The sequence below is a fragment of the Sebastes fasciatus genome, chromosome 4 (genome assembly GCF_043250625.1).
Source record: "Sebastes fasciatus isolate fSebFas1 chromosome 4, fSebFas1.pri, whole genome shotgun sequence".
Classification (NCBI taxonomy): domain Eukaryota; kingdom Metazoa; phylum Chordata; class Actinopteri; order Perciformes; family Sebastidae; genus Sebastes; species Sebastes fasciatus.
Genome location: NC_133798.1, coordinates 12,596,475 through 12,611,760, shown reverse-complemented (window position 1 = coordinate 12,611,760; position 15,286 = coordinate 12,596,475). Strand labels below are relative to the sequence as shown.

The 15,286-nt window shown below is 40.7% G+C and overlaps 5 protein-coding genes across 5 annotated transcripts; 3 read left to right on the top strand and 2 right to left on the bottom strand.

Moving 5' to 3' along the window:
• Positions 1-84: 84 nt before the first annotated feature.
• Positions 85-708, top strand: LOC141767060 (histone H3). The gene has a single exon (XM_074634308.1). The coding sequence runs from the start codon at positions 220-222 to the stop codon at positions 628-630; it is 411 nt and encodes a 136-aa protein (XP_074490409.1). The 5' UTR covers positions 85-219; the 3' UTR covers positions 631-708.
• A 2,973-nt stretch (positions 709-3,681) lies between these two features.
• LOC141767059 (histone H4) lies at positions 3,682-4,125 on the top strand. Its single transcript, XM_074634307.1, has one exon. It carries the CDS (start codon positions 3,790-3,792, stop codon positions 4,099-4,101), a length of 312 nt encoding a protein of 103 aa, XP_074490408.1. The 5' UTR covers positions 3,682-3,789; the 3' UTR covers positions 4,102-4,125.
• A 3,028-nt stretch (positions 4,126-7,153) lies between these two features.
• On the top strand, positions 7,154-8,970 carry LOC141765821 (histone H1-like). Its single transcript, XM_074632066.1, has one exon. The coding sequence runs from the start codon at positions 7,195-7,197 to the stop codon at positions 7,840-7,842; it is 648 nt and encodes a 215-aa protein (XP_074488167.1). The 5' UTR covers positions 7,154-7,194; the 3' UTR covers positions 7,843-8,970.
• Positions 8,971-9,653: 683 nt separating this feature from the next.
• LOC141767058 (histone H4) lies at positions 9,654-10,059 on the bottom strand. Its single transcript, XM_074634306.1, has one exon. The coding sequence runs from the start codon at positions 10,011-10,013 to the stop codon at positions 9,702-9,704; it is 312 nt and encodes a 103-aa protein (XP_074490407.1). The 5' UTR covers positions 10,014-10,059; the 3' UTR covers positions 9,654-9,701.
• A 1,206-nt stretch (positions 10,060-11,265) lies between these two features.
• On the bottom strand, positions 11,266-12,094 carry LOC141765808 (histone H2B 1/2). The gene has a single exon (XM_074632054.1). The coding sequence runs from the start codon at positions 12,056-12,058 to the stop codon at positions 11,684-11,686; it is 375 nt and encodes a 124-aa protein (XP_074488155.1). The 5' UTR covers positions 12,059-12,094; the 3' UTR covers positions 11,266-11,683.
• Between the last annotated feature and the right edge of the window lie 3,192 nt (positions 12,095-15,286).

Genomic DNA, 15,286 nt, shown 5'->3' with positions numbered 1-15,286 from the left:
CCGCTCTGAATGTTGGCGGTAACTTTGAAAGGATTTCCCACCAATCAGCAGCGTAGCTTCGGGCGGTGGGTCGCTCCTCTGGGCGGTGCTGAGCTCCAGGAGGAGCCCCTCACCAATCAGGAGCCGGAGGTCTGAAGCAGCGTCACCATTTCACAGTTTAAGAGCAGCGTGTCTCTTCATTGGAGCTACTACATCTCCTGAACAGAGAAAGAAGAAGTCATGGCAAGAACCAAGCAGACCGCTCGTAAGTCTACCGGAGGCAAAGCCCCCAGGAAGCAGCTGGCCACCAAGGCTGCCCGTAAGAGCGCCCCGGCCACCGGCGGCGTGAAGAAGCCTCACCGTTACAGGCCCGGTACCGTGGCTCTGAGAGAGATCCGTCGCTACCAGAAATCCACGGAGCTGCTGATCCGCAAGCTGCCCTTCCAGCGCCTGGTGAGAGAAATCGCTCAGGACTTCAAGACCGACCTGCGCTTCCAGAGCTCCGCTGTCATGGCTCTGCAGGAGTCCAGTGAGGCTTACCTGGTCGGCCTGTTCGAGGACACCAACCTGTGCGCCATCCACGCCAAGAGGGTCACCATCATGCCCAAAGACATCCAGCTGGCCCGTCGCATCCGCGGAGAGCGAGCTTAAACTGTCTGCTGCTCCACAAACCACAACGGCTCTTTTAAGAGCCACCTCACTCTTCACTGAAGGGCTCATTCCTCTACTGGCAACACACATTTTACCAGCAATGATAACACATCAATAATATCTTTTAAAATACTGGTCTTAAATTAAAAATGAGAAAACAAATAACTGAATGTAGGTGTATGTATGTTAAAATATAAGTAATAATATCTAGCCTCAAGAAAGCTGTAGAAGGGCTTGTGTTGTAAAATAAGACATTTCTTCCATCAATAACAGTTACTTTACCTTACCTTGCATTGAACAGGATGTTATGTTAGTTTTATTTTATTTCCTGTCAACAGCTTTTGGTTTGCAGGCACATGTTATGGCTGACCATATTTGGGCACCCTGCTGCAGCAGCACTGAATCATAGTTGTTAAAGACACTAGTAAACACTTAAAATGTCCTCATAGCTTCTTGCAATCCCATTAAAGTGTGTTCTAAAAATTGTATAAAGTGTTTACATACCACTTCTTAATGCTAGGGGTGTTTAACCCACATTATGTTGCAGGTCCATCATGGTACTGCATGGCTGGTTTTTGCTTGTTCCTTCTTTTGAAATTTTTTTTGTGACATTGCCCTCTAATCCTAATTTCATAAGTAATGATGCATTTCAACTCATTTCACCTCAATATTTATTCCTGCTGGTTTCTTCTGCATTATATACACAAAAGAGGGAGATGTATGACATAAACAGCGTTGCACATGCATTTACTCATTGTAATCATTCTTATCAACTCAAAGCCAGAACAGAACAGAGTGAGTCTTAAGGATAATCGTCACTGTTGGACGTGTTAAAAGGCAGCTGATGAACACTTTATGGAGGTGTCTAAATGCAGATACAGAGTGGATCCACACTGCTCTGATGATTGTGAAAAATAATTATACCTACACAAACTTTATATGAGAGCTTCAGTCTGTAGAAACTCTCAGGCCTAAACTCAAATAGTTGAATGGAGATATTCAATTAAAACTTTATTTCAGACACACAGGAGGGTCCATAGCAATAAAAGAAAAAAAAAAGAAAGGACACAAACAGTTGACTGACACTATGCCATCTGGGAACCCGAAGCAACAACCTCATTGCATCATTGTTAGCCACTATGAGCCTTTGCATACTACTTTTCTTGTAGCTACACCAAAGATGAGCTGTATACAAAGGCGTGCAGAAAGCCATAAATAATGAACATTTTACATTTACAGAAAGCATACTGAATTTACGAGCAACATATTTGCCTGAGCATATTGTTTTCAGCACTGTCGATAGATATCTCTGTCATCATTTCAATCATCAACATAAAGAGCTGACTTCCTGTTAAAATGTTATAACCAACCGTTACCATTTAAATCATTATAAAGGTAATTATAGTGTCATGTTTTCTGTTATTGTTCAACAGGGGCGAGCTAAAAAGATGGCAATGTTGAGTGGTATTTTATTTTCTCTGCATGTCATGAGAGGAATATCGCTCAAGTGAAATACAGGAAGAACTAATTTCTTATCTTCTCTACTTCTGACTATCATGACATTACTCTTTTTGGCATCAAATTTAATGTCATTGTCTTTGCCGTACTGTGAGCACATCTTCAGTAATTACTGCAGCCCAGCACTATATGGACTGAGAATTACCAGGTCATCAGCATACACAAGGTGATTAAGGTGATAGGTCATCCATATACACACTGAACAAAATAGGAGACAAAATACCACCTTGGTGAACACCATTATTTACATGAAACAGGGCAGATACAACATTGCTCCATTTAACCTGCATTATCTGATGTGAATACCAGAAGACTAGTATTCTAAGTATACACTTTGAAACACCTCTGGCAACAGTTTCAGGAATAATTTTTCATGATTAACTCTGTCAAAGCATATAAATACGGTGGAGTTTTGGCTTCCATATTTAACAACTATTTCCTTTAGGGCATAAATACACATATCAGTGCCATGTTTCCTTTTAAAGCCAAACTGGTGATCAGTGGTGAAAAAAACATTTCCAACCTTGCTAGCAGGATTCTTTCCAGCACTTTAGAGAGAATACCAGAGAGGGCAATAGGTCTATAATTATCCATGCTATTTAATTTACCAGCCTTGTCCTTAATAAGAGTCACTAACAATACAGAGGTGATAGAATCTGGAAGGACACCATGGACTATGAGTACAGTAAAGCACATTGACGACAAAGTTTATAGGACTGACATATTTTAGAAGTTCTGCAGTGATATGATCCATACCACAAGCCTTGTTATCATCGGGCATCATAATGGCATCATAGACATCATCTGACCTGACTGCCATGTTTTCAGAGAGATCAACATTTTCAACTACAACTTCATTACTTTTAACACAGTTGAATAAATTACAATAATGCTCACGCCACACCTCGGCTATTTTGTCTGGACCACATGCACCTTCAATGTTGAATGATCATAACTCTGACCTCTTTCCAGAAATCATAATGGTTATTAATCTGCAGCTTCCTAGCAAGTGAATCTGCTCTCATTGTGTTCTCGTATCTTTTAATAAGACAAAGTGCATCTTTAAATCTTGCAAGTTTTTTTCTGTTCAAGCAATGACCCCTGCCTAGGCCTTTCTGATTCTGACCAGTTTAAAAGCTTCTCTAGCTACAGCATGTTTGACAGCCACAAAATCATTCCATCCAGGTTTAATGTTATCCACCTTGCTCTCATGTTTACAAAAGGGCTTACTAGAGGCGTTAAGAGCCGTCGCAATATTGTCATACATGGCACACAGTTCTATCCCATGTTGAGGGCTTTTACAGTTCATATTATGACAGGTTAGAGCTTCCCTAGGCAGTTCAATATTATTTAACAAGATGTCAGAACAGAATAAAGTCTGAATAATAAGTAATCTACCCAATTGTTTCACTTTTGCTTGCCTAAAAGCAACTAGTCTTACAGGAGAAATGCTGTCCCTAATTCATGCTGTTGTTCAGTAGGTGGCGATGATGCACCAAAGAGTTTAATCATCAACCTTCATGAAGAAGAAGAAGAAGAGCTCCGCCTCTGTCTTCTATCACGTCCTCAGACAGGATTTAAATAGCTGTGAAGCAGCAGACCAGAGTTTACTGTTGAGTAGAAAGACATTGATCAGCAACGATGAGTGGAAGAGGCAAAGGAGGAAAAGGACTCGGTAAAGGAGGCGCAAAGCGTCACCGTAAAGTCCTCCGTGATAACATCCAGGGAATCACCAAGCCCGCTATCCGCCGTCTGGCTCGCCGTGGTGGAGTGAAGCGTATCTCCGGTCTGATCTACGAGGAGACCCGCGGTGTGTTGAAGGTGTTCCTGGAGAATGTGATCCGTGATGCCGTCACCTACACTGAGCACGCCAAGAGGAAGACCGTGACCGCCATGGATGTGGTGTATGCTCTGAAGAGACAGGGACGCACTCTGTACGGCTTCGGTGGATAAACACACTGTTGCTTTATGAACACTAAAGGCCCTTTTAAGGGCCACCCACTTCCTCAACATAAAGAGCTGAACTCCTGTTTAAAGTCTTGCAGATAAACATTTATATCAGTTTTAAAAGTTATATTGTCAGTGTTTGTAATAAATTACCACATTTGTAGAATCTCAAGAAAGAAAAATAAAAGTGAAATGTTGATCTAAAAACAAAGTAAACCTGAATAATATAATTATTTGAAAGTACTACACAAATGTTTCATTTCTATATAAGATTTGACCAGTTATGATTTCCCGTTGGGCTTTAGCTAGTATGAATATTGGTGGCAGCTTTATTGAGCACAATAAGGGAGAGAGATGGAGGAATGCTTCAACACAGACTGAGATGTTTCTCTTGCTTTGTTCAATGCACTGATTTTATTAATGTTTACTGTAGTATTTTAGTCATATTTGTTGCTTTGTGGCTGCAAACAGCAGTTTTGTCTTCCTCACTGAATTGATGTGGTTGGTGCTTGATGGTCCCGGGGCCTGTTTCACAAAAGCAGAATAAAGATATCCAGGATAAGAGAGAAAGCGAGGGTTGACCTAGTCTAGTCAGTTCATCCTGGCTTAATTGGTTTCACGAACGCCAAGCCAGGTTGAGGAGGAGAGACTAGGTTGAGCCAAGTGTAAGTAATTCAGATAGATGCACGTTCACTACTTTCATCAACAGAACACGAGGTCGATCACAGATTTACTGATGCTGAAATGGAGTAAACGTGTTCTGCGTACTTTAAACCCAGTGAGAAACAGCTTTTAATGGAAGATTACGAGGGAGTTAAGCATATAGAAAAGGAGAAACGTCTGTCAGCTTCTGTAATAAAACAGCGAGATAAAAACGTGGCAGACAAAAGCGGACCGCCTCAATGCGTAAGTAGCCTGAAACTAGGACATAACGTTACATTCACTCACCCCTGCTGTTAACTGAAACCGTCATCATTAAACCATTCAAGGAATTACTGTCACTTCACCTTAACAGTGAGCGGTGGAAGTTAATATATTATTTAGGAAATTTACTATGAAGAGTAATGACAACCACTAATCCACAATGCTAGAATACAACGATAACAATTACTGTATAACAATGATCAATACATTGTTACATACTGTACATGCTTACAGTGTGCACTGGAATGATCACTTACTGCTCTTTGTAATTTCCTCAATGTCTTCCTTTTTATCTCCAGATCTCTGTCCAAGCACTAATCTTCCATTAAAAGCTGTTTCTCTCTGGGTTTAAAGTACGCGGAACGGGTTTACTCCATTTCAGCATCAGTAAATCTGTGATCGACCTCGTGGTCTGTTGATGAAAGTATACTTTGAAAGCGCATCTATCTGAATTACTTACACCTGGCTCAACCTAGTCGCTCCTCCTCAGCCTGGTTTGGCCTTCGTGAAACATATTAAGCCAGGATGAACTGACTAGACCAGGTCAACCCTCGCTTTTGTCTCTTATCCTGGATATCTGTATTCTGCTTTTGTGAAACAGGCCCCAGCTCACATTAGCTCTAATTAACCAAACTATATGTAACAGACTGATCCTGGTTTAGTTTGTTAGGTTAATTCAACACAGGCTATTCGAAATCACCTTTGTTCAGAAGGTCACTTATTCTGCAGCAGTTTAACCCACAAGCATCCCCTCATCAGCCCATGCATTGTTCACATGCACAGTCCTATAGTCTCTGTCTCGGCGCATGGACTTCACATGACCAGAGAGTGCTGTGATTCCAATCACCTTCTGCTCCGACCACAAGCCTCATATCTGTCCTCCAACTCAGCTCGACATCAGTGTTGCAACTTTTTGGACTCTTTTCCCCTTTGCTCATTGATATGGTCTTTACTGTGCGTCCATGAGAATGTGAGTATTTATAGTTGCCTATTATTCAGTATCTGCATGGCTATAATAATTAGAAAGTCACATGTATAATGCTCGTGTTTCTATAATAGTTTGACGGACATATCACGCCAATTTACACAGCGTTGATTTATGCATATAGTTATCGTACTGTATATGATACCCGACCATGTTGTTTATGTTAATAAGTTGTGTATTTCTGTGTCAGCAATCATTTGAGTTAGAGCAGCGCAGTGAAAGGGCATACGCGGCCGCCATTAAGGGACCGTCGTACAACTCCTCAGATCACCCTCTGTGTGCACTATGCTCATTGTACTGAATTAGAGCCTGGGTTTGCTATTTGTTGACACTCCCTTACAGTTATTAAGGCTGTGTTCTCCTTATTTTATTCATGTTTAAACTGTTTAGCTTGCATTAAAGTATGCTTGCATGTGTATTTCATACAATACTGTTTGTTTATTAGTACTACATATTACTAATGCCTGCACACGTTTTCTATTATTTTCTGTATTTCAGTTACCACTATACACATATCTTCACACAAGGATTTACAAACCATCTCTACAATAAATGAGTGGTATCTCAAAGAGAGTGTGTGTGACCTGGATTAATTGATACATCACCGCTGCTCGCTGTGACTGCAGCGAGCAGCGGTGATAGGAAGTCTGGCTAAACTGCACCATAAGCCAGTGTGTTTGCTGCTCCCACAATAACTGCACTTTATTAAACACTCATCAACAGCAGATGGTTGTTTTTACATTGAGTTCCTGAACAAACATGTGGGCCAGTTGGAAAACGTCTTTTGATGGAGCTCTGATGCATTTTAAATCATTTTAGGAGAGAAATGAGAGAGAAAAGCCGCTGAGCAGTGCTGGCCACGGCGGTGATAGGTGAGGTTTGGAGGCTCCCCAAACAAGATGCAGAGAGCATCAGAGCTCTACATGACTTGAATATGAAGAGACACAAGTCCGCTATCGGCTACTTTCACTGTCAGCCTTCAGCACTTCTCCCACATGATGTTTTGAGTGTTTTATCAGTGAAGAGAAAACACAAGTGGCACGGCTTTCAGATGCTCAGAGGAGCCACGGGCTGGGTTGAGTCTCCACGGTTCTCATGGTGTATTTAAGTGCAGCCTCCTGCTCCGAGCTCTTCAACAGTCCAGTCTCACTCTCGTGTTGTCGTGAAGAGGAACTAAACTTCAGGAGGAAATGGCAGAAGAAGCAGCTCCAGTTCAAGCCGCCCCGGCGGCCAAAGCAGCCAAGAAGAAGGTCTCCAAACCGAAGAAGACTGGCCCCAGCGTCAGAGACCTCATCGTTAAAGCTGTGGCCGCATCCAAGGAGCGGAGCGGCGTGTCTCTGGCCGCCGTCAAGAAGGCTCTGGCTGCCGGAGGCTACGATGTGGACAAGAACAAGGCCCGCGTCAAGACCAACATCAAGACCCTGGTGGCTAATGGGACTCTGGTCCAGCTCAAGGGGACCGGGGCCTCCGGCTCCTTCAAGATCAGCAAGCAGGCTGCAGAGAAGCCGAAGCCAGCCAAGAAAGCCGCTCCTAAAGCCAAGAAGCCCGCAGCCAAGAAACCCGCAGCGGCTAAAAAGCCGGCAAAGAAGTCGATAGCCGCGAAGAAATCCCCGAAGAAGGCGAAGAAACCCGCAGCGGCCAAGAAAGCAGTCAAGAGTCCTAAGAAAGCAGCCAAGAGCCCCAAGAAACCAGCCAAGAGCCCCATTAAGGCGACTAAGGCTCCCAAGGTGACCAAGAGTCCCAAGAAGGTGGTCAAAAAGGCCCCTGCTGTCAAGAAAGCTCCCGCTAAGAAGGTTGCCAAACCCAAAGCCAAGAAAGCAGCACCCAAGAAGAAGTGAGCTGTTCTCAGTCTGAACAAACACTCCGACAAAAAGGCTCTTTTAAGAGCCACCCACATCATCCTTAAAGAGCGATTACCTGTTAATTCTTACAGTTGACATTAACAGACTAGCAGAAATAAACATAATATTATATTTGGAGCTAGGAGGAGAAATAAACAAGGGCTTTTCACTTATTAATTACAATTATTTAAAAATACTTGGGCCCAGATGAAACCTCCAAATAGTAAGACAAATAAATAGACCTCACTGGACAGCCATCTGATCTTAAAAGTGTTTCCTGTGTTACATATTATTGAGCTTTGTAGCTGTGTGAGGGAATAATATAATATGCAATTCTTTGCTTCTTCACATTTCCCCTTTTTTTCTATTTCTTTTTAATTGTAAGTATCACAATGTTTCAAACTCAGTTGAAAGTGAATGTGAGCAGCACAACATGACCAATGCACTATAAATCTCCACATCAGAAGGCTGACACTAAAGCTAAGGAGCCAGTAAAGAATAGCACTAAATAATGTATAAAACCATTTATTTTAGGCACCTTATCTATATTATACTAATAAGAGCAATCATAATAACAGGCACATAATATAGAAATAATAACTATAATGTTTTGTGAAAGTGATCGCTGAAATAAAAAAAAGTGATTTGTTGAAATAATACATAGGGAGGCACTTAAATGTTACATTGCTGTTCCGGCTGCTTGTTTACACTGACTGTTGACATTCCTGATACTACAAATGTATTATTTATATTTAATATTATTATAAACATGTATTTTGTGTAACAAATGAGAAATAATATAAACTCCACCATTTCAGACCAGTGCCATCGCATCCTGAAACGGGCCATTCTGCATATTCAGTAGCTACTTCTACTTTTGGCACTTTCTGTAGGCCTTTATTTTGATGCCATATTTAATGCAGGACTTTTACTTGTAAGAGAGAGCTTCTATACTCTGGTTTTGCTACTTTTACTCGAGAAGGCTACAAGATTTAAAGTACTTCTTCCACCACTAAGTACCAAAAACCTCTATTTCGCAACTAAACTCTAAACTATCAACTTGTGAAGTGATGTTGTTTTTCTTTACTTCCTGTTCTTGTCGGTGAATAAAACACTTTTCACACCTCTGTTCTCTACAGTAAATAACTTTACAACAACGCCTCGCCGGTGAGGCCTCCCGTCTGGCTAACTACAACAAGCGCTCCACCATCACTTCCAGGGAGATCCAGACCGCTGTCCGCCTGCTGCTGCCCGGTGAGCTGGCAAAGCACGCCATGTCTGAGGGAACCAAGGCTGTGACCAAATACACCAGCTCCAAGTAAACCTGCTGCTAAACCAACACAAAGGCTCTTTTAAGAGCCACCCACTACAACTATAGACATGTTCCTGTTCTCAAACCTTTATAAAGATATTTTAAACCATGCAGAAACAATTCAATGTGTGCAAACATGAATTTCCCTATGGTGCTTATATTACTGTTATTGCAGGGTATAATTAAAGCTACAAAATATGTTCCCTGACTCGTTTTTCATGGTAACGCTACGCTAATTGTGTCTTCTAGAATGATTGTATTGATAAATCTAGTAAAACATGTATATTACAGCTCAAACAGGATAATGTGATCACAGCTCTGCCTTCTACTATGGACGGATTGGAGGACAACCTGAAGAAGTGGCCTCAGATAACCTACACTAGCAGATTTAGCTACACAAAAAACATGACACTATAAATTACCATTATAATAATTTGAATGTAACGGTTGGTTCTAACATTATAACAGGAATTCAGCTCTTTATGTTGAGTAAGTGGGTGGCCCTTAAAAGGGCCTTTAGTGTTCATAAAGCAACAGAGTGTGTTTATCCACCGAAGCCGTACAGAGTGCGTCCCTGTCTCTTCAGAGCATACACCACATCCATGGCGGTCACGGTCTTCCTCTTGGCGTGCTCGGTGTAGGTGACGGCATCACGGATCACATTCTCCAGGAACACCTTCAACACACCGCGGGTCTCCTCGTAGATCAGACCGGAGATACGCTTCACTCCACCACGGCGAGCCAGACGGCGGATAGCGGGCTTGGTGATTCCCTGGATGTTATCACGGAGGACTTTACGGTGACGCTTTGCGCCTCCTTTACCGAGTCCTTTTCCTCCTTTGCCTCTTCCACTCATCGTTGCTGATCAATGTCTTTCTACTCAACAGTAAACTCTGGTCTGCTGCTTCACAGCTGTTTAAATCCTGTCTGAGGACGTGATAGAAGACAGAGGCGGAGCTCTTCTTCTTCTTCTTCTTCTTCTTTTTTTTTTCATGAAGGTTGATGATTAAACTCTTTGGTGCATCAGCGCCACCTACTGATCAACAGCATGAATCAGGGACAGCATGTCTCCTGTAAGACTTGTTGCTTATATACAAGCGAAAGTAAAACATTTTGTACTCAATAAACTTCTTTGTAGTTAAGTACAGTACCAATCATGATGTGACTATATGTAGAAAAATCAGCAGATATTGTCATAAGCTATTCTGTATGTTGTACTAGTTCATTTGATCTTTGTTTTCTCATCTCTTTCATTGTTTTTATTTATTTATTATCTTTATTTATCTTGTAATTAATCATGAAGTGGGGAAAACATGTATATAGTGTGGTATTTTGTGTTATTATTATTATGACTTATTATTTATATATATATACAATTATATTATAGATTTTACAATTAATCTAAGAGAAGCTACGAGAATGGGCCTATAGAGTCTCCATAAATTGTTCATCAGCTGCCTTTTAAAGATGAAGTATGCGAGATTGGAGCAAATATGATAAATAAAAGTTATTCTTATAAAACGGTCGTTATGTCCTGACAGTAGTACATGAAGCAGGTGCCTCGGTGTCCTCCGGTGTCCTCCGGTGTCCTCCGGTGTCCTCCGGTGTCCTCCGGTGTCCTCCGGTGCTCTCCGGTGCTCCTAACAGCATCAGCAGGATTTCACAGACCGGAGAAAAACAAGCAGTCAGAGCTGATCTGAGGTACGCTGTCCATCTGCTGTCTATGAGAGCCGGCTGTCAATCACTCGCGAACTCCGACCGAACGGTCAAACTAGGCAGCGCTGATCAAATATGAATTAATATTATGTTACGTTAATGACTATTTCTCTCCTCAGATGTTCTCAATCATCTTGTAGGGCACAGTTTTGCTTTAAAATGAGAAAGTTTGTGACACGGGAGCCATCGTGATATCTGGTGAAGGAACACCAAGTTTTAGATTTTCTAAAGTCTGAAAACAGATCCATGATGAGGTGCAGAAGTCTAGTCTAATTTTTGCCCAATTATGCCAAAAACATACTGCCTACTGCCACTTTAACACGTCCAACAGTGACGATTATCTTTAAAACTCACTCTGTCTCGTTCTGGGTGTCCAGAGTTCAAAGAAGCTCTACTGTGGTTTCATGAGTCGCCTCCCCTCCTCAGATTGCCGATTTCTTTAATAATACCCATAAAATATATTACTACTGCATCATTTACTCAATTTCCACTATGTTTGTATAATGTTTGGGCCAAACCGCCCTGACATATTTAGATTGGAAGTTATAAAGGAGACTATATTTACAATATTTCAGTAAATATGTTCACATCATGACAATTTGTATGCAATTTTACTTCTTTGTAATAAATGTATTGTATGGCCAGGAGAGGTCTTGAGAGTTGATTTTGAATGTAACGCATTTTGTAAAAACTCACATCCATTTATGAGTCATGATCAACAATAACTTTTAAAGATACAACAGGAACATATCTATAGTTGTAGTGGGTGGCTCTTAAAAGAGCCTTTGTGTTGTTGGTTTAGCAGCAGCTTTACTTGGAGCTGGTGTATTTGGTCACAGCCTTGGTTCCCTCAGACACGGCGTGCTTTGCCAGCTCACCGGGCAGCAGCAGGCGGACAGCGGTCTGGATCTCCCTGGAAGTGATGGTGGAGCGCTTGTTGTAGTGAGCCAGACGGGAGGCCTCACCGGCGATGCGCTCAAAGATGTCGCCCACAAAGGAGTTCATGATGCCCATGGCTTTGGAGGAGATGCCGGTGTCTGGGTGGACCTGCTTCATCACCTTGTACACGTAGATGGCGTAGCTCTCCTTCCTGGACTTTCTCCTCTTCTTGCCGGTCTTGCTTGCGGTCTTGGTGACGGCTTTCTTTGAGCCCTTCTTGGGCGCCGCTTTGGCAGGCTCTGGCATGATTACTGACTGAGGTATTTTCTAAAACAGGCGATGACTCCTGTATCACAGACCGATCTATTTATATCCACTCATGCTAATCTGACTGTGCTGTTGCTCGCCCAGGATTGGTTGTTTTCTGAGCGGGAGGGTTGTTGCTCACATGGGAATATAACTACAGTAGCTGCAAGCCAACTGTCTGCCAGGTTGTTTTTCTAGTTAGTTAGTTAGTTAGTTAGTTAGTTAGTTATCCCAACTTGTTGCATTAGCAAACTGAGGGTGTTCATGTTATTCTGTAGTTTCCTCCACCTTACTTATGTAGGCCTCCCAAGTCCACTGTAGGTTTTATAGAAACATTTTCAGAACTTCTGGTCATTGTTATACCTGAATGTGATAATATTATGATTCTAGGTGATTTCAATGTAGCGGGCATGTATGCTGTCACTCCCTCCCGTTTTTTAAAATCATCCTCAGCAGGTACATTTTGCCAAGCCCTGGTCTCGTCTGACCTCCAGCTCTGTTCCTCAATGAAAACCTCCACTATTTTAAATTATTTTCATTCTAAAGTGTAAAGATTTTAGACAACATTGCTCCTGTCAGGCTAAAAAAAAAAAAAGCCCAAAATGACAACAATACCAGCTCTGGCTTAATAATAACACCCACTTAATAAAGACAAAGTGCTGTAAAGCTGGACGCAAATGGAGGGCTACAAAACTTCCCATACTTCAAATACTTCCCCTTTATCTCGCCATCACTACCTGCTTGCATTCAAGTCAGTCTCTTATTATCCTTTAGTTATTCCTAGGTCAAGGCTAAAAACCAGAGGAGACCGAGCCTTTGGAGTCAGGGCCCCACGACTTTGGAACGACCTGCCGGAGGAGATCAGGTAGGCTAGCTCTGTTTTGTCTTTTTTTGTGATACATTTTTTATTGGTATTTAAGCAAAAGCTGTTTTGTCTTTTAAATCTCTTTTTAAAAAACACTTTTTCAGAATTGCTTTCTTTTAATCGGTTATTCTTGCTATTATTCTACTTGTTTTTACTGTGTTTTAGTACTTCATAACTTGCTTGTCATTTTTACTGTATCAACTATATTATTGTTTATTACTAACTGTTAATTTGTGTTGTTTTTTATGTATTTGTAAAGCACTTTGTAACTTGTGGTGTAAAGTGATACATAAATAAAGGTACTATTATTAGTAGTAGTATTACTTGGTCAGACATTACATTTGTGTGTGCCGAGAATGGGTGCAATTGACGCTGTGGATGAGTCTTCGTTCAGACTCACTGAATGAATATGAATATGTCGGTTAGGGTTGCTAACACACTGAGAAAAGATGTACATATGACAGTTTTGATAATAAGTTGTTTACTATGTGTAATGGAGACTTAATGAGGAAATGTTACATTTTGTTTTTCACCTGAGGCCTTGTACTACAAATGTGAAAATAATATTTTCACACAGAAATGAATATGGACAGTTATTATAAAGATTATTTTTTAAATACTGAAACAATTAGCCTATTTATTTTCATCTCAGTACGCTATAAGAAAAATATTTTACAACCCAACATTTAGTTGCATGCACCTTTTGGAGGCATACTGAAAATAACAGCTTTTCCCTTCATTAATCGTATCCTCATTCGTAAGGTGTCTTTTTAAAGTTATTAATAAACGAGGTTGCAGGCTAGTGTTTATTAAAAAAATACGGTCTATAACTGATCCAGTGAGATTTTATAAACACATGCCACATATATAGCCTAGGTATTTTTTCAGTTGGTGCGTTAGAGACATGAGGACCAGAACTCTTTATCTTGGGTTAATCATGAAAACTTATTCCTGAAACTGTTGCCAGAGGTGTTTCAAAGTGTATACTTACCAGTCTTATAATACCAGTCTTCTGGTAACCACATCAAATAATGCAGGTTAAATGGAGCAATATTGTATCTGCCCTGTTTCATGTAAATAATGGTGTTAGCCAAGGTGGTAATTTGTCTCCTATTTTGTTCAATGTGTATATGGATGACCTATCACCTTAATCACCTTGTGTATGCTGATGACCTGGTAATTCTCAGTCCAAATAGTGCTGGGCTGGGAAGATGTGCTCACAGTACGGCAAAGACTATGACATTAAATTTGATGCCAAAAAGAGTAATGTCATGATAGTCAGAAGTAGAGAAGATAAGAAATAAGTTCTTCCTGAATTTCACTTGAGCGATATTCCTCTCATGACATGCAGAGAAAATAAAATACCACTCAACATTGCCATCTTTTTAGCTTGCCCCTGTTGAACAATAACAGAAAACATGACACTATAATTACCTTTATAATGATTTGAATGGTAACGGTTGGTTATAACATTTTAACAGGAAGTCAACTCTTTATGTTGATGATTGAAATGATGACAGAGATATCTATCGACAGTGCTGAAAACAATATGCTCAGGCAAATATGTTGCTCGTAAATTCAGTATGCTTTCTGTAAATGTAAAATGTTCATTATTTATAGCTTTCTGCACACCTTTGTATACAGCTCATCTTTGGTGTAGCTACAAGAAAAGTAGTATGCAAAGGCTCATAGTTGATTACAATGATGCAATGAGGTTGTTGCTTTGGGTTCCCAGATGGCATAGTGTCAGTCAACTGTTTGTGTCCTTTCTTTTTTTTTCTTTTATTGCTATGGACCCTCCTGTGTATCTGTAATAAAGTTTTAATTGAATATCTCCATTCAACTATTTGAGTTTAGGCCTGAGAGTTTCTAGAGACCGAAGCTCTCATATAAAGTCCCTGTAGGTATAATTAGTTTTCACAATCATCAGAGCAGTGTGGATCCACTCTGTATCTGCATTTAGACACCTCCATAAAGTGTTCATATGCTGCCTTTTAACACGTCCAATGGTAAGGATTATCTTTAAAACTCACTCTGCTCTGTTCTGGCTTTGAGTTGATAAGAATGATTACAATGAGTAAATGTGTGTGCAACGCTGTTTAAGTCATGCATCTCCCTCCCTTCCTTTGTGTATTTAATGCAGAAGAAAACAGCAGAAATAAATATTGAGGTGAAATGAGTTGAAATGCATTATTACTTATGAAATTAGGATGAGAGGGCAATGTCACAAAAAAAAAATCTTCAAAAGAAGGAACAAGCAAAAACCAGCCATGCATTACCATGATGGACCTGCAACATAATGTGGGTTAGACACCCATAGCATTAAGAAGCGGTATGTACATACTTTAATTTTTAGTACACAC

Coding starts and splice junctions, on each gene's coding strand:
- LOC141767060 (XM_074634308.1), top strand. CDS start 220: ATGGCAAGAACCAAGCAGACCGCTCGTAAGTCTACCGGAGGCAAAGCC.
- LOC141767059 (XM_074634307.1), top strand. CDS start 3,790: ATGAGTGGAAGAGGCAAAGGAGGAAAAGGACTCGGTAAAGGAGGCGCA.
- LOC141765821 (XM_074632066.1), top strand. CDS start 7,195: ATGGCAGAAGAAGCAGCTCCAGTTCAAGCCGCCCCGGCGGCCAAAGCA.
- LOC141767058 (XM_074634306.1), bottom strand. CDS start 10,013: ATGAGTGGAAGAGGCAAAGGAGGAAAAGGACTCGGTAAAGGAGGCGCA.
- LOC141765808 (XM_074632054.1), bottom strand. CDS start 12,058: ATGCCAGAGCCTGCCAAAGCGGCGCCCAAGAAGGGCTCAAAGAAAGCC.